At 38.6% G+C, this 18,759-nt stretch overlaps 1 protein-coding gene across 2 annotated transcripts in view; it reads left to right on the top strand.

Annotated features, from left to right (window-relative positions):
- Positions 1–18,759, top strand: part of SH2D4B (SH2 domain containing 4B) — a gene marked incomplete at both ends in the record, with an annotated part of 58,830 nt that overhangs the window by 17,455 nt on the left and 22,616 nt on the right. The window contains 3 exons of one of the 2 annotated variants that reach the window (XM_082286343.1): positions 4,758–4,902; positions 12,679–12,883; positions 13,905–14,032. In XM_082286343.1, the coding sequence (XP_082142469.1) occupies positions 4,758–4,902; positions 12,679–12,883; positions 13,905–14,032 (478 nt within the window). Of the gene's footprint in view, positions 1–4,757; positions 4,903–12,678; positions 12,890–13,904; positions 14,033–18,759 lie in introns of both variants that reach the window. The other variant, XM_082286342.1, reaches the window with a different exon arrangement.

Raw genomic sequence — 18,759 nt, 5'->3', positions numbered from 1 at the left:
GGGGTGGGTATCCTTCAGCTATGTTTAGAAATAAAAGAGATCTTCTCTCAGTTCACTCTTCATGTGGTCTACACAAAGCAAGAGAGTATTAATAGTAAAGTGCTGTCCTTATGACAACATCAGATATCTGCCAAATTTAATAATAAAAGCACAGTTGACAGCAGAGCTAAATTGCTTCTTAAAAATTCCCCGGGAGATGAAATGTGTCTCATCAAAGAAGACAGGTTGAGAATCAACCTTCAGAGAACAGAACAATTAGTGCTTCAGTTCAGGAAATATCTAATTGACCTTATGCTCAGTAGAAAGAATACACTTTCTATTGAGCTTGGATGAGCTTTCAACACATGACTGAATGCTTTACTGTGCCCCCAAGTGCTGTGGACCTGATTCCTCAGAAAATTGCTGCCAGATGTAGAGTTTAGGAATACAGTGAAATGTCACCATTGCCATTTGGAGTACTGTGGGCTTCTTATGATATAGCAGCGAGCATTCTGTCTTGATCTGAAAAAAAACTCTTGTCTCCAAGTAAACGTCAAGCACTTGAGTGGGACTTATCTCTAAGTGCAAATAAGCTGTAACTTCAGCTCTGTGCTTTGCTGTGCCAAGAAAACATTGAACTCTTTCCCAAAGACAGCATATTTAGAATCTAGGAATACGACAACAGCTTCTTGCTGGGGTTTGGCACCCAATTCATTCTGAAAATGCCTTAGTTGGGTTATTTCAGTGGCAATTACAATAATTAAGTAATACTTCATTTTGTTTTGTGTGGCCACAGTTCAGCAATTTTTTTTCCTATGCAGTTGTCTCTTGAACAATGTTGGAAATGAGGCAGCTGTTAGTTTTGGTTGGAAACTGGGTCTTCAGATTTTCTTTATCCTACTTTTCAGTAACTGTGATATTAATTTTAAAGAAACATCTCTTCCTCAGTGACATCAGTAATGATTGTGGTGGAGCCACTGTCTTTATTCTGGATTGCTGGTAAAACCTAGCAAAGCTCAGATGTTTTCTATGGATAAATGGGAAAATCTGAGCCACTGATGAGGGTAGCTTACATTTTAGGAATTCAAGCTATGAAGTCTCTACGATCCAGAGACAAACTTTAAGTAGATGGTCACTGAATCTATGGCAAATTACTCGAGCAGAATCTGTTCCAGCATGTGCAGTAAATGTCAGATCTCTCCCAGTCCTGAGCTTTGTTTTCCAGCTCATGGAAAACAGGATCTTTGTGAATTGGAGTGTGCTACTACCTCCTTGTATGTGTGAATAGCATGTCCTGGGACACATCCATGGCTGAAACAGCAGCTTCTGCATAAAGCATGGCTGAAATCTTGTAGCTCCTGCATAAGGCATGAGTGCATTTAGTACATTTGTCTCTGTGCAAATACATGCACAGTGAATTGATGCAAACCCTGTGTTCCTTTTGAGACACTGGTAGTAGAGAAGAAAATAATGCCTCTGCAAATGCTTTCTTTTCTGATGCAAGTGAGAGAATTTTCTCAGAAAAAGGCTGGGAAGGAGATGGACATATTTCTGCCATTACTCAGAGCTCTGTTGGCACCTGTCAGGTGGGTTTGCAGAGAAGTCTGATCTCTGAACTCGGCTGGCTGTGTCAGCCTTGCTGAGAGCAGCCTGTCCCACAGCCGGGGTCCCTGGGGTTTCCAGATTTCCTTCTTCAGAGCAGGGAGTCCCTAAGGGCTCTCAGCTGTGTGTTAGGTGGCCTGAATGGCTTCCCTGGAGTGGGTGGTTGTTGAGTGGGCTCAGGAGGTGTTAGGTGGCCTGAATGGCTTCCCTGGAGTGGGTGGTTGTTGAGTGGGCTCAGGAGGTGTTAGGTGGCCTGAATGGCTTCCCTGGAGTGGGTGGTTGTTGAGTGGGCTCAGGAGGTTCACTGCAGCTGTAGTGCAGCTGGCTGGCTGCAGCTTTCAGGGCCGCCAAAGACACTTCCTGCCAGCCTGAAGCACTGAGAGAATCTCAGGCATTATTTGCTTCAGAGAGGGCTGTTGTAGCAAGTACATCTTGTGGGTTTTGCCCTGAGCAGGATGGTGGTCATTCAGCTGCCCTGCATCCTGTAAGACTCCCCAGAAAGGCCCCAAGAGCTGTGGCAGCCAGAAGCCCAGTTTTCCTCTGTAAGAAAATCCACTGCTCTATTTTGCCTTTTCCTCAGTGTATTTTTAAAATCTTTGTGCAGCAAAAACGAAATGCTAACCTAATCTCCTTTTGTCTGCTTTGGACTGAAACATTAGAACTTAACCATGGCTAATATTAAATATTATTTAGAGCTGCCCTTAGTAAAGATGTCAAACATGGTGAGACACCCATAGACAGAAACAAGTTTGTGGTAAATTCTCAACTGCCAGAGAACAGATAAGATCATTTAGCATGTTCAGATTCTCCAGTGGAGTTAAGGCTGGAGAGGATTACTGCTGCCTGTTGAATTGCCAGTGCAATGTTTTTTGGCAGCTTGGTATTTCTCAACAGTTTTCAACTCTGTACTGAATTGTCACCTTCCTAATTATTCTGGAAGAGCTGAAAGGGACCGGCACAGAGTACAATCTCTCTCAACTGTCAGGCAGAAGGTGGTGTTTATAGGTATTACAGCTCTTCACTCCCAGCTCTGATGTGCAGTTTTGGGTTCATGGGGAGAAGCAGACAAACTGCTTGCTGTATTCTCCCAGTGGAGTAAATTTGAAAGTTCAGTTGTTGTTCATTTTAAATACAAACACGCACTGTTTAGTCATACTTGACAAAAGGATGAGTGTTCTTTCCTGTGTCATCCTAGCAAGGATTGTTTCTTCTCACACGCACCTTTAAGGAGTTGAGCAATATACCTGTATACAGATCCATGCACTAATTTAATACATGGAAGTTAAAACTTTTCTTTCTGTAAAAAGGAAAATTGTGTGAAAAAGTTTTGGTGAGTTCAGAATCAAGTGCCAGTGTTAAGTTTTTGTTGTTGTCTCTTCTTTGACTTAAATCTCCTTCTCAGTTAAAAAGGTAGGATTTTCTTAGTTGGCATTGTTGCCTTCCATTAAGAACTCAAACTCTGCTTTAATTCTGGTTTTTGGTGCATGTGTGTGTATGGGCTTTTTGTTTGTTTTTCACTAGAAATGCTTCAAAAACAGCTACATTAAAAACCAAGCCCAAATGTACCAACTCTTATGGGATTCAGGGAAACTGCTGTGAGATTGATTTTTCCCTCTTTTCTATTTTATGTTTACCTTGTGGTTTAAGATCTTGGATAGAAAACATTCTGATAACCCAGGATTACTTCTGTGTCTGTCCATCTTCCTGAAAGATAGCCTAGAGGTATTGAATTATTTTAGGTAGTGAAGCTAAGTGAATAAATATTCTCCTCATAAGAATAAAGAACAGCTGCTCTCATATTTTTTTGAAGAAGAGAATAGAGCCATTTACTAGCAGCTAAAATGTGCAATCCCTAATTCTATAGAGATATTAAAAAAGATATTTTTTTTTCCTGAGGAAGCTGCTGCTCTTTGAAATTAGTATTGTCTAAAAGCATTGACTTTTCAAAAATAATGAACTGTCCACTCAGCTCATGTTTTTAGGAGCCAGGAAATGACAATGGGAGGATGATTTTAGAAATAATCCAAGATACTAGCATTAGAATTGACTGAAGAACAATACTAGGCTTTTCTTTCTCAGAAGTAATAAGATCAGCCTAATGTATTGTTCATAGAATTGTAGAATATTAAGGGTTGGACTCTTAACCTTCACCCTGGAACTTTCACAGGATTAACATCTTGCAACAATCTCCTTTGGGTTTCCCTTACTTATAGTTTAGGTCAGGTAACTAGGACAGTAATTCAGGGTGATTTTATTCAGTGATTTATAAAAAAATTCTTACCTATAATTTTGTTACCCATAAGGGTATAGCGTTGGTTCCATTATAAAATTAAATACAAACTGTTCTTATTTGTAATTCAAGTTATTTCAGTAATATAATAGCACTTAATAAAGTTCAGTTTGGGGATTTTTGTGGGCTTCAATTAAACTATATGATTCAAATCTGCTTTTTTCAAAGGGATTTGGGAAAATTCATTGGAAAACAGATACAGATTCCTACTTCTGCATTAATTGAGCTCCTGTGTTATTGATAACATGAGTGAGGCCAGCTGCAGAAGCAATCTTCATCAGATTTTCATTTCTTTTAAGGCTTTCTTGGAAGGGAACTTTTTTGGTGTGTTACTCTTAGCTACATTTTGCAAAGTGACTGTTGGGTGCTGAAGGATCTGCCTTTTCCTCCAGAATGTAGTGATCTTGATTTTTGGAAAATATTATTCCCTGTGTTGGTGTTGATGACACATTGGGACAGTTGCTAAACCAAGAACAGCAGTAAATCAGTTACTGAGTTCTAAGGCTCTGTGGATGATGTGTGTAGTGCTTGCAGGCAGCAGTATCTTCAGTGGGGGTACACGTGGACTCAAACCTGGAGGGATAGCACAGGCCTTGGTGCCACGTGATAAAATGTTTTCTGTATAGTTTTCAGATCTTAGATGCTTTTTATGTTTCTCATTCCTGTGCTACCTGTGGTCTCAAAATGTACCCTCTTCAGAAATTCCTAAGAGGTGGGAAAATTCAATGATGCCTGTGGTGATAGGTGAGAAGCCCAAAGTTAGAAGAGACAGTGATTTGTCCAAAGTAATGTAGCTACTCTGTGACAGGAAGCCACTGAAGCAGTGTCTCAACTTTTGGCACATTCTTCCTTCTTAGTCACTTCTGGCTTACTTCATTTTCTCTAGAAAAGAGAAGAAGAGGAAAGACAGAAGGGTGAGGAGCTAATCAGGCAGCAGGAAGAAATCCGGGCAAAGGAGCTGTATTTGAGCCTCAAGCAAGCTCAGCAGCACAGTCAGCACAGCGACGATGACCAGGAGTGGGAAGAACAGTGTGAGTAAAATTCCCTTCCCAGCATTAATGTATTTCTGAAAGCAGGCAAAAGGACACCTGCAGAATGGAGAAGATGTGGCCAAAAAATCTCTTCTACCTAGAGAAATACAAAGTGCTGGATTATTTTGGTGGAAACTGGCATCCTGAAATTACAAGCAGAAGTTTCTTATTTCTTTCTGAATCTGTGTCAATGCCTTATAGAAAATTTTTCATGTACGAAGACTGGGATCATTAAATTTTGTCTAATGTACTTAATTAACAGTTTTGGCTTAGTAATAATAATTCAGGACACAGTTATTTTGACAGCTTGTCCTCAGCTATCTCTGAAGAGATAAAATCTGTCTTCATCAGTATTTTAATTGCTTCCATATGGTAGTGGGGTGAAGCTATGATATCAGTGCTGAAACTCACTTCATTCCAAAAGATTACAGTAAATCATACTTAGATTGTTGCTCTAAAAAAAAACACCTGATGATGATGATCTTACTCTATGGAAGTGCTGTTCCTTTTTAGATAGCCTGAAATTCTTTATTGACATCATAATTGTGATTAATTTCAATTTTTTCAGTGATTTTTAAAAGCTATAAGGAACAGAACAACTATTTTATTATATAGATGTATACATTTATACTGTAGATAAGTAAAGGTCCACATTATGAATAAATTTCAAAATATACTATGAGTTTATTTTATGGTTTTAGTCACTTCATTAATTCCTGAGGACTAATTACTGAAGTGCTGTTACCTGGAATGGATTTGATAATGAATCATTCTGTAGAAGATGAATTAAGTCTATGTGATACACTGTGCCATTTTCCAAGCTCATACCAGGGTATGTTAATTTTGATCAATAAAACCTCTGTACATTACACTGTCAATAAAGATAAGGTAATTATTTCCTGGAGAATTATCTAAATCGAGGTATACATGCTCATATTGAAAGAAAAATTTAATTTCTGTATTTTGGGTATGTAACAGCAGAATGAGGAAAAAGTAGCCCTTTAGTTTTGCAGAAAATAAGCATCAGCTGGTAACCCAGCATAGAGGATGGTATTATGTACTTTAGGATTTCTTTGATGATATATAAGGAGAGAAAGTGTTGTTAAATGAAAAATATGAATCCAGCTTACCTTTACACTGAAATTGGCAATAAAACAAAATACTGCAAACACTACTAAAACCAGGTATCATTTTCTTACTGTTGCATTAATGAGGTAACTGATGTTTTAAATTGTTCTTCTGTTTTCTTGAGGAATGCTGTTTGTGCAGGGATAGACATCAAAAATGCTATAGGATGATTATGGGAGAAGGGAGAGAGAAAAAGGAATAAGCTATGAAATGTTTTGACCATGGGTTCTGCAATGGCATTTTTAGTCAAAACAGTTGTGACTGCATCACACGCTGGTGGGCATAGTCTGCCACCAGCACTTTTTTCCTGTGAAGCCTTGGGGTATTCTGTAGGCTCTGAAGGAATTCTATCACCTCCAGTCTGTATGCCTCATTAGCTGCAGGCCTGTCCCCTTGCCCAAAGGGTGACCAAGAGCAGCCCAGGTGACCCCGAGCTGCTGAGCCTGGTCGCCAGCAGCAGCGCTGCTGAGGCAGAGCAAAAGCTCGGCACCTTCTCTCGCTGCTGCGTTTGCAGCCTGCTGTAAATTCTGTGCTGCCAGAGTTATGCTGTTAGCAGTAATTGATTTAGCATTAAACTAACTGCAGACTAATGACTAGAGTGTATCATATCCTTGTTTATCCTCTTATGCTTATCTCAGTGTCTCAATTTATCCCCGTTGGTTTGAGGGCTCAGAACTGTGCTCCATTAGCAAATGGGTGTGACTACTGAAGATAGGAACATGCAGTGTTTAGTGCCTTATCTGAGACCAGTTGCTGGCTGGTTTGGACTATGCTATCAACTTTGCACTGAGTTTCCTCAGGCATATTAACATCTTCCATTTCCTTAACTTTACTGCAGAAGCCAAAATGTGCAGCAGATAGTAACAAATATTTGGAAGTGGGAACATCTGAAGTTGCTATGGAATTAATTGGTACTCCAGGTTCACCAGATTTTTCATTTTTTATTTCAGTTCCAGATATTTTTTTTTTTCTTTTTATGGTAATACTTCCATTTTGTCTGCAAGTATTCCTGTGGGGCACTGAGAGGAAATTTAGTAAAGTTAGGAAAACCTATCCACTAGTCAGCTTTTCTAAGTAATAAAGAAATGCATAAATGCATAAGAGAATTACAAGAAGATGAAATATTTACATTTTTTGCCACTACACACCTCCAGTGCAGATAATATTGCCCATTAGGAACAAGTCCAGGCTCCTTTGGGTGTTACCTTCTTGAAGTGAGCCCTGTTCCATGGAGCCGGGGGTCAGTGCTGCAGGGGAACTGTAGTGCTAGAGCAGGTATTGGGGAGAGAAATGTAGCAATGATATTGATGACACTACTAATTCATTTGTTAGATGGAATTCAGAATGTGATGAGGATTCATCTCTCCTCCTCACATTATCCCTCAATTGCCAAGGCAATAAGCAAAGTGGTGCTAATATTAGGTTCTGTTGTTTCGTTCAGTTTGCCTCTGCTGTTTGCCAAAGAACAATAATGGCCCATAGAACTGCTGTGCTAATTGAAATACATGATTTTAGGGCTTTTCAGTACACTAAATAACAAATGTCGGATAACTTGGGAAATCAGTGCTAAAAGGGAAAAATGATGTTGTAAGAGCAATTTTGCACTTTGATTTCATATAAAAGATATATATTGGGGTATTTTAGAGGCCAGGTGTAAATTGGTAAGTGCAGCAGGGATATTGGTTGGCAAGTGAAAAGATGAATAGTGGAAAAGGCTGACTGAGAGGGTCTACTGTTCAAAACTCTTATTTTTTGAAACTGAGAAATGAGAACTAAAACTAAGCTTGTATAGCAGAGGGTACATATTCTGGTTAGTTTGGGACTTTTCTGTGTGCTGTCCCATTTTTCAGGTTTCTAGTGTATTTAAGTGTGGCCTCTCTCTGTGAAAGCAAAAAAAGAATTTGTGAAACATGATAGGAAAAGCTGTAGAATGAATATTCATCTGATTGAATATTGCAAAAGGCATTCTGTTAATACACTTGCAAACCCCTGCAAACCGCCTCAGGCAGGGAAGTGCTCAGATACCATCTGACCAGCTTCATTCATCTCCTGAAAAAAATTATTCCAATAAAAATGTAGACAGAGATGAGTGAGTTGATCTATTCTTATGTCTTTCCTTGAGTACTGACTTTTGGTCTCTCTTGGAAGGAGGATACCAGGCTGATTCCTTATAACTTTTTATATTGTTATATTTTTATGTTCTCCTACAAATGTGTCTACTAATTTATTTTTGCCTGACTTTTAAAGGAATTCATTTGATATTTATCTTCCCCAAAAATTCAAGTGAGTTTACTGGCAGGAGCATTGATAAGATGCTGAATTTCAAAGTGAGTGGTCCCCAGTTAGCTATGCATTAACTAAGCAAGTGCTCAACCTTAAGTATGTGTCCCCTGAACTCCAATAGGTCTCACAGTGCACTGTTGAATAGGAGTGGGATTATTCACGTGCTTTCAGACAAGATTGCTGAGCAGAAGCCACATTGCAGAGTATTTGTGGGAAGTTTTATTTTCCAAATAGGAAAGGGATAAAAGCACTGCGTGATTTGTATATGCACTCAGAAAATCTGAAGATTGAATTTTATCTATCAGGTAGTCATTGTAAATAGCTCATAAACAAGCTTCCAAGAATTTTTAAGAACGGGAAAGCTAAAACAAAATAATTTAAAAATTACAATGCATATTCGTGGCAAATGTTTGGGTTTTCTCCTGCTTTCACATATCTGACTGTAAATTAAAGCTCTTCAAAAGCACAAAATAGATTATAGAAAATGGAGAGTTCCTAGTCTTTCACAAATGATTTGATCAAGTTCAGCTGCAGCACAGTATGAATTAATCCACATCTATATCAAAAGATTTGGTATTAGAACTTTGCTAATAGGGGTTTTCCAATTCTAAGAAAATATAGAAAGTAGTCTTGCAAAAGGCAGCTTAGGTGAGAATAGAGAAAGAATAGATTCTCATAAACTGCTCAGGGAAAATAAGGGGAACTCAAGCTGACCCCTCTAGGATCCAAAGAGCCCCTGCACACCCAGATCTGTGGGTTGCTCTTTGGTTTGTTCACACTGCAGGGCACAGTGACATGTCTGAGCTGGCTTCAACTATTCATTTCCAGCAATGACAACTGGATAATGATGGCAGCACGCACCTGCCTTGGATGTATTTACCAGTTTTCCAGGAAGGTTTGGTTGCCCAGTTTTGGCCTGCTGTGCTGAGGCTCCAGTCACAGTGGTACATGCCTCTCTGAGCAGCTCAGGCATTTCTACACAAGCTCCAATTTCCATGAGGACAGAATTTTTCTTCATTTTATAAGCACTGGAGGATGTACCTGTTGTTGGTATCACCAACACCAGAAGAGAAAACTGGTCTTGGAGCTGATCTTACAGGACCTGGCTGAACTGTAGATCTTTCATGAGCTTGACAAATTCCTCATTTCCCTATCTTGTCAGTCCTTACATTATTCCATAAAATAAAAGAAAGATGTAAGAGTAAGTAAATTATTATTCGTAGTAATTCTTTATGCTAGATATATGGATCTGTTATGGTGATTCAGAGCTTTTAGGGTTTTTTTCCCAGATATCTAATCTCCCTACTGAGGATATTGACTGACTACACTACTCATGTTTATCACAGGGGTTGTGCCAAAAGTAAATTTACTGTTAAAGGACAGCCAGCTAAGAAAAATAATCTGTGTCTTCTTAAGACAGTACTAGAATTCCTGACTACCTTTGCTTTCTTATTACCAGAAAGGCTACAATGTGTCTCAAAATACAAGTAATGTAGAATTTTGGCTTCTTCTATCTTAAAATATTTGTGCTAGACTTGATCCAGACATAAAGTTGTTCTTCCTAGTGAGATGGGTTCAAAGCCACAGAGGGAAATATGAATAGTCATGAAATTCTATTGTAAGAAAAACCTGCTACTGAAATACATCCAGATTTACCTCCAGACTCTGAGTGACTTTCTCAAGATAGATCAATTTGTGGGAAGTGTGAGTGTGGGAGGATGGTTCATGTGGTATATATCATTTTGTCTGGGGTGTAGTGGAAAACCTTTCTGTAGATTCCTGACTGGAGACTGCTTTATCCCCAATACTATTTCTAGTCACCAAACATGGTTATTGATGCCAGTGACTTTGATTATTTGCCCACAAAGCCCCTTGACCAGAGATTAAAAGAAATTTAGGGTAACATAGGAACGCAGGTCCACAGTTGAAGCTGTGCTGGACAACTTCTACAGGTAGAGGAGAGAGAGGGATGTATTTGGGAGTAACTATAAGGAATGGGATAGGGAGAAAATCAGGACCCCAGTAATGAGAAAAAAATGGATTGAGAGATCCTATGCATCTCTATGGTCAATGATACAATTCTTCAGATACCTCAGCTGGGAAATTTCATTAAAAATTCTTCATAACATGAAAGAGATGATTCTGTATATAAAATCTCGATATCTCTATGCAGCCTTCCCTATCCTTATGTGTGTACAGACACATATACACATGTATGGGTATGCAGATAAATGTAAACACACACACATATATTGTGTATGTATTCATAGGGAAGCCTGCATGTCACACACACTTTCAAAAGGTTTTCTGAATGTTGATATTTAACAGTTGCAAACTATGCTGCCTCACCCCATACTTTGCTGATAAGAAGTCCTAAAGTTTGATAGTTTGGGAAAAGGTAGTCTGGGTCACTGACTTCTGATGGTACAGATTTGTTGGCTAGCAAAAATACAATAGGAATGTCTATTGAAAGGAGTGATGGAAGTGGGGCGTGAAGCTACCCTGCCTTTCTCATTGCCAGGCAGCGTGTACATCAGTAGAAAAGAGTCCCAGCAAGCTCCAGGCAGTCTGCCCTCAATCTGAATATTGTGATTGTGACAAACAGTTGTGGGTTTCTAGATGTCTTGCAAAGCTGCATTGCACTCATCTTCCTTGCAGTCTCTCCTTGTGCTGCAAAAACAAAGTTCACGTTTAAAGTGACCATTACTGAGTGGCTTTATAAGGGATAAATCAGAGAAATACTCGAGCCATTGAAGCAGTATATGTAAATGACATTATCTACCCTTAAAAATAATGATCTGTGAGATCAATAGTGAAGTCTGTTACTTGTGTTTCCTGTGCTGTACATTTGTTTGTTACTATGTTTAGCCAAAACTGCAGGGTATGTAGTTAAGTGAAACTGAAATCCTGCCAGTTGTATGCATATGAAGCATCTATGACTCGTTTATTATGCTATCTTGATGAGCTTTTAGTCCTTCATATCTTTCTGCTTATGATAATATTATATAATTTTAAGCTTAAAGGTCTTTTCTCTTTCCCTCATTTGCCCACAAGGTTTTATTTCATTTCATTTGGCTTTGAGTGCTTTTATTTCTTGATTCCATTAATCCTGCTCAGAATTTGGAAGTTAAATCCAGTTATACTTCTGCTTGCTTTAAATTGGGAGTGTAAACCAGAGGGATGCAAGCTGCCTAATGAAATGCAGCTGTCTGGTATTGTATAATGCATTCCTAGTCACAGGTACAGTCACAGGGGAGTAGGAAATGGGGTGTGCACTTTATGAACTGGGTGTGATCTAGCCAAGATAGTCACGGCAGGATTGATAATTGCAACTGGAGGCCATAGCTAGCTCCTTTAATATTTGCTTCACTGTATGTTAAAGGTTTGTTTTGCACTGGAATAATTTGCCTGGCTGCAGTTATTTGTGACTCAAAACCATCATCCAAATGGGGCTTGAGGCACCAGAAAAGAGCTGATAGATAATGACTATTTGCAGTAGAATTCTTGGTGCATTTAAGTTATACCATGTCAAAGAAAGGATTGTTGCAACGTTAATTTTCAAAAGAAGAAGCTTTAGGGAAAGATGCCTGAGCCCCAGTGGCCAGAGCAGCAGTCTCATTTCAGGTTACAGAAATGGGTAACTCCCTGGTCAGTGCCATTGTTAGGTGTGTATTAAAATCTTCCAACATAAATTCTGGTTCTCCATACACAATTTCAGAGACTCAAGTGTGAGGCAACCCCATCCATAGCATCAGCATGCTCTTTCCAATGGCTATTTATTTATCCATTGTTACTGAAACAATTTTTAGACTGTGAATTTCAAGTTGGAGATGTCTGTGATTATAAGTACCATGACAAAAATAGCATATGCCTTTCAGAAAGAAAACAGTACTGACAAAGTGCAACCTACATGTCAGTTTTTATAATGACGAATTTTGGGAGTTGACCCTTCAGTTCTAGTTGTCTTCATAGTGGCAAAGAACTCTGTTAGACACAGACTTAATTTTAAGCAGTAATTAACATCTTTCCTTGAAACATAGCACTTGGTGCACTTCCAGGGGGAAAGATGCCCTCAAGTAGGATTTCTCTTATTACAGCCAAAAGAAGTGTCAGATTTAATCACAATATGTAGAGTCTCAGTTGCTGCCACTAGTGGTCAGATCATTGATAATTTGAGGCTTCTTCTCGTGGTGGGCCTGTGTTTGAAGCATCAGGGAAGTCATCCAGTTATCCACCTTTGGTAATGTGTGGCAATTTATACATTTTTCAAATCAGCTCATAGAGGAATAAAGGCACTAAGCAGCTCTGTAAGCAGCAAATGGCTGCTTGTGTTCCTCAATCTCTCCTCCCTTTCCTCCCGCCCAGTGCGCCGCTCCAAGGCTGCCGACGAGGAGAGGAGCCACAAAGCGCGCAGGGCGCGGGACGAGTACCGGCGGCAATCCCTGCGCGCCATCCAGAAGGGAAGAGTGGCTGGCCTGAGTCATTTGTTCCAGGGGACAAACCTGAACAGTGAGCAGGAGGTCAAACTGAACAACAACAGTGCGAGTCCTTTGCTGGCTCTGTCTGCAGCGTCCAGGTTGGTTTGTGCTGCAGTGATTTTGTTTTCTGTTGAATTGCTCCCTCTTCAATCCCCACCATTTCAACAAGCTGTTCAATTTTTGGGAGTCCTCAGTCTTGCTATTTCCTGGTGATCAGAAAAAGAATGTTTAAAGGAGAAGAAAAACAGATTTAATGCAAGCTAAATGCCATTTATTTTTCAGGCAGATTTCTTAGAATTCACACAGAGATGAGGCCTTGAAAAGACAGCGTGAGATCAGTATATGAAGCTGTGATATTGGAAAGTCAAATGGAAAATTCTTAGGCAAGTCTTAAGCCTCGAGCTGCTGCTGTCCTCTGCTGCTGCTCTGTGTTGCTGTCTGCTGCTTAACAGTTTTTTTGTTTTTTTTTTTTAAGAGAGCAGTCCTAAGTTTCAGAGGCTTTTAGTTTTTTTGTAGATTTTTTCAGGCAAAACCAAGTGTCTTTGGTATTTATTAATCTTTCATTTGACTATTTAGGGAGCACAATGAATTGCAGGAGAGGAAAAGAATGCAAAATGGAGAATGATTCCTACTAGCTAAAACACATAGAAAGTAGTAGAAAGAGTAAGGCAGGCAAGTAGAGAATGCAAAGGAAACATAAAAATTTAAACAAAACATTCCCTCTGTTGTACTTAGTGTTTTGTGTTTGGAGACAGAGTGCATTATAGCTGATACTGATTTAGAGTTTTTTGCCAGTAGAAAGGAATATACTGAAAAAAAAAATTGCTTGGCAATATTTACACTGGAATAAAAATGAGGTGGAAAAGGAAAGCTGACTGAAACGTCTATTGTGGTAAATTGTTTTTCATTTTAAATTCTGTAACAAAATGTTTAAGGTGCCATTGCAAATACAAAAATCACACCACTGTGGTTTCCATAAAAACACAAAGTAATTTAAACAAATTTTAAAAAGTGAAGTTGCAGCTGTGTGTTTTGTAAATATGTAAAAAAAGGATTAATATTTATATTGCCCCTTGTTTCCATACACTGCTGGTGCTGTGTCTTTCCATGCAGTAACATCTGGGAGCGCCCATCTCGGCCCTTCTCCCGAGACGTCATCGTTCGCTGGTTCAGGGAGGAGCAGATCCCTCGGCGGGCTGGCTTTGAGAGGAATACCAACAGGATTGCTCAGTGGTTCCATGGTAATACCTGGGCCCTCATTTGCTGGGAGCATCTGCTCAGGAAATGAATTTTGCCAGCTTTCATCCTAAAAAGCAAAGTCTACTGACATGGTGAAACCGAGTGCCTGTTAAAACCAGATTTGTGCATCTTTCCTGCTACTAGCATAGGATTTTCTTGTTTCCTTTTTAGTCATTAAGTAGACCTATTTGGGACTCATATCACCAAAGTTTTTTTCAGGAATATTTTGGCCAAAATATTCTTGCAGCAAAATAGCAAGCCAAGCAAGGGTACTGAGACCAACATAGGGTGAGAAGTACTCCAAAATTAACTGGCAAATACTACAGTGATACGGTATGTGGATGACTGACATTCAAGTTTTTGATTTACCTGATTTGCAAGAATGACTTGAACTCATATCTTTTTAATCCTTGTTATACTTTATAAGCTGGGCTAGCATTTTTTATTTCTTGCTTTCTTTTGCAAACAAAAATTACTGGGGTTTTTTCCTCAAAAATAACTGAGAGTGTATAATTTTAGGCAGTTTTCCTGAAATGGGAAATGTCCAGATCCAAAATTTGCTGTCTTATCTGCTGGAGTTGCTAGCATCTCTGAGACTTTTGCTTTGTATAGCATTTGCTATGCAGCTGAATCTTTGATATCAAATTCACAGGTAAGACATCTTACTTTCATAGGTATTAGCAATGATCTTTATAGTCAGTAATCTTAGGCATCAAAAAAAAAAAAAAAAAAAGAGTTCTGGCTTAATAGCTGACATAATTGAGGGACTAGCAAGACTTTAAAGTTAAGTCTCAATTTTTTTTTCCATTGCTGCTTTTGATGAGTTTATTGCTTTGTTCAAAGCACTAAGCTGACCCTCATCTGATTCTCCAACCCTAAGATGAAGTTGTGTGGGTGTTCTGAAGTGAACCAGGAAAGGAAATTTCTGAATAAGTGTAGTGTTTCACATACTTCAGATTTCTTTCTATGATACACAAATCCCTGTGTTAAAAGACATCAACAAGCTGGTATTTTCATTGGCTTAATTAGTCAAAGACACTGAAGTCAGTCATGTATAGCTTGTAAATGCTACATACTTTCATTTCTTATGAACAATGATGCAGACACTATTGGTTTTTTTTCTTAGAGAAGACATTTGGTGTGGCTGCTTTCTGAGAGGCAAACTGATTAAAATTTCATTTGTGGAGATTTGCCAAAAATGCTTCCAACCAGGATCTTTCTGTATGATCCAGTGATAAATGTTTTCCCTGTGTGTGGGAAGTTCACATCCATATAAATTGCCGTGAGTAGTTATGAACATAATTTATGCTTACAGTTAAGGAGGTGTCTGGAGTTAAGCCAATGCCTGTGCAGTCTTTCTACTAATTTCAGTGGCTTTTGAATTAGTCTGTTAATCTGCAAGAACTGAGATGATCATTCTTTGGTTTCTCAGGTCAGGCTGCTCATATCTTGAGAAACTGAATGCAATGACTTATAAAAGTAAGCAAATTACCTCTTTTTTCCTTCTCTCACTCCACGAGCCTGACAAAAGATAATTAAGATACACCCCCACCCTAAAGCTCAGTGGTTTTCTTTGCAGGGACCCATGTCACTGATGTTTTGATACCTATTTCCTGCATGAGTTGTTTTGGCTTCTGCAGCTCTGGTCAGATTAATTGTTACAACTGTAAATTGTGAACAGCTCCACTGTCTTGTAACTCTTCTGCAGTAGTGGAATCTAAAGAGGTTATTACAGATGCAGTAGTCAATGTTTGGTAATGTTATGTGATGTCTGTGTTACAGTTTGTAATGGACACAAACTCTGAGGAAAACCAAACAAAATCATATAGTATGCTGAGTTGGAAGGGACCCACAAGGATTATCGAATCCAACTCCTGGCCCTCCTGTTGTTTTGTATTGTATTCAGGAAACCAGGACATTAAATATGATTTTTTTGTGATTTTTGTTTGTGAACAAAAATACAGCAGAATATATTTGACTTGTATAAGAAATTGGCAGTACAAATGGAAGCCATTCCAGAAAACCCAGAATTACAGCTGACAACTCGAGCCACTGGGGCTGCCTCGAGCATCTCTCACAACAGGTATAATCAGGTCCTTCACATCCTTGAGCAGCTTCTGTATTTTCTTATATCTCAGTTTTGGACCATTAAATGGGAGTTTAGTATTCTGCCTCATGTAAAGGGCTTTTTGAATGCAATGCACTAAGAGAGCTATTGCAGCAGTACTGAAAAAGTAGATATCAGTTTATTGCAGAATTACACGTTTTTGCCAGGGTCAATAGAGCTTGGCTTGCCTGCTTTGACTGTCAGGTTTCAGCTTTTTAGCTGAAGTTAAGCATTAGATGATTCACTATCTTCAAATTGTATAGTGGGCATACAACATATTCTGGTTATATAGAGATGAAGCCTTGAGACAGACGTGTTTAGCTAAAGTAGCAAAGTAAAAATAATGATGCAAATGTCTTTATCTCATATATTGGGCTTATTTTCCACTTTAAGTTGTCAAACTGATCTGGATTGTGTTTAAAAATGTGCATTGTCTGGGGCATTTTCATGGTACATGAAACATATGGCCTGCTTAATGTACCTGAAGTTTTCCTTTTGTCTTCATTTGAAGAACCACTACAAAATGTTTCATTTGAAGCAGAATAGTAAAATCTGGGGTAACAAAAAGTCTTTCAAATCAGAACATTTCTTTCTTTATTCACAAAAAGTTACTCCTTAAATGAATATCAGCTTCAATTTAATCCATCTCTCTTTGTCTCTTGAAATTATCATCAGTTACCTAAATTTCAGCAGATGTTTTTAGCTCATTTTAAATAGGCTTTACTGTTTTATTCATTAAAAAAATCGAAATGTTAAAGATACAAACTTTAATGTAAAGCTGAATTCTGGATGTAAATTCAGTCTTTTTTTGCTCTGTTTGAATAACAGGTCCCTGCCAAAACCCAGTTCATTTGCCCTTGCAATCTAGAATGATTTTTTTTAAGTTTTCAAAGAAAAAATAATTAAATATCTATTTTCAAATTTTTTTTATAAATTAAAACCAATTTTAATCCTGACATGAATCATAAAATTATATGATATGATCTTTACTTCTTTTTGGTTGTGAAGCAATGAACCTTTTTTTAAAGGAGCTTATGCCCACTTTGTGGCCACAGGGCAATTGCACTCAATTCTCAAACTGTTAGAACAAACAAGAATCAGAGCAAGGGATGAAGGTGTCACCAGCACTATCTTGGGATTTAACGTAATCAGTGTCTATTTCTTTTGTATTGTCTAATAGTTGCCTAAGGTTTGAATGAAAAGAAATATTATTCAATTTTTTGACTATAAAAATTAAGAAATTGGTCTAAATTTAATTAAAGGTAGATTCTGTACAGTGTGATAACCAGAAAGTTAATAATTGTATTCTGATTTCCTACCTGCTAATTGATGAGTATAAGCATATGAATCAAACTTATAAGGGCATTCTAATGTTGTATCAAGTTATATGAAAGGTTTTTGTGCTAGTCTGAATTAAGAGCATTCTTTGCCAAGATCCCAGTTGCTGGGAAAGCAGGGCAGTAAATTGGTATTTAGGATAGAAGAGTTGTGTCTCAAACAGGCTGGAAAGAGGAACACATTCCTTGTTTTGGCCAAGTTTAGCTTTGAGCTGGATTTTTCTTTTCAAACTGCTGTGGGACCCATGCCAAGTAAAGGGAAAGTTATCAGCCTTCCCTATGGGTTGAAGAGCTTTGCCAAACTGTCACAGACATTAGCAAATTGGAGTTTTCAGTTTATTGCAGGCATAAGACACTGGGGGTAGAATTCCATATGGCAACAAAACTAAAGACTCCTCATCCCATAAGTATTTAACAAAAGGTTGCAGGTGGCTGAAACAGGTATTATTTCCATGTTGGCTCTTTCATTTGTCCTTTAACCTTTTTCTTGTGCTTGAAATCTGTTTCAGCATTTTTTTTTCGTTCCAATTAGTTTGTCAGCTGTTACTTTTTATACTTTTGATATTTTTAACTTCAGATGTTAGACTTTTCACCTTCACATACTGTGTTCTGCATTTGGTTATTTTCCATTCAGAATATAGGAGTGCTGGTCTTTGCAGAGGATGTTGATCTCAAAGTATTTCCCCAGCTTTAGTGGAGAGCAATGTTTTAGGATTGTTGCTGCTCATACACAGTATAACAGGGATCTCTCAGGTGTGTAGTGAGTGTAGCACAGAATTTATTCATTGCCTGTCTGTAGGTGGCTGTGTGCATGCTTGCCAAGGATCTGCTGTAGCACTGTCGGGTCTCCACTTGCCTTCAGGTTGAAAGGAAAGTTCAGAGGCTGATATCACAGATCTGGAAACATGAGGTAGTTACCCTAAAAGCTGTACCTTTAAAACATAATTGCAGCAGCATGGGTGCTGTTGTGGAGAAGAACTATTTTACCAGGGGAATTCAGAGTGGTGGTGTAGTTCAGGCATCTGTGGAGGAGCTGATCAGAGCAGGTCGAAGGATGGATTGAAAGAATGCTGAGAGATGCAGAAGCTGAATAATCTCTGACATCAGGGGAGCCAGGGAAGAGAAAATTTTCAGTTTAACAGGAACATGTTGCAGATGTTTACAGATCGAGGTTTAACTTCAGATGGCTAATGTTGTTTTCAGGAGGAAACTTGTTTTCAAGAGGAAAATCTAGCACACTGAAATAGTGATAATGGTTCTGCAAATCAGGCGTTCTCAGTAAAGG

Source organism: Coloeus monedula (assembly GCF_965178545.1).
Source record: "Coloeus monedula genome assembly, chromosome: 8".
Taxonomy (NCBI): domain Eukaryota; kingdom Metazoa; phylum Chordata; class Aves; order Passeriformes; family Corvidae; genus Coloeus; species Coloeus monedula.
This window is presented reverse-complemented; position numbering and strand designations above follow the sequence as displayed.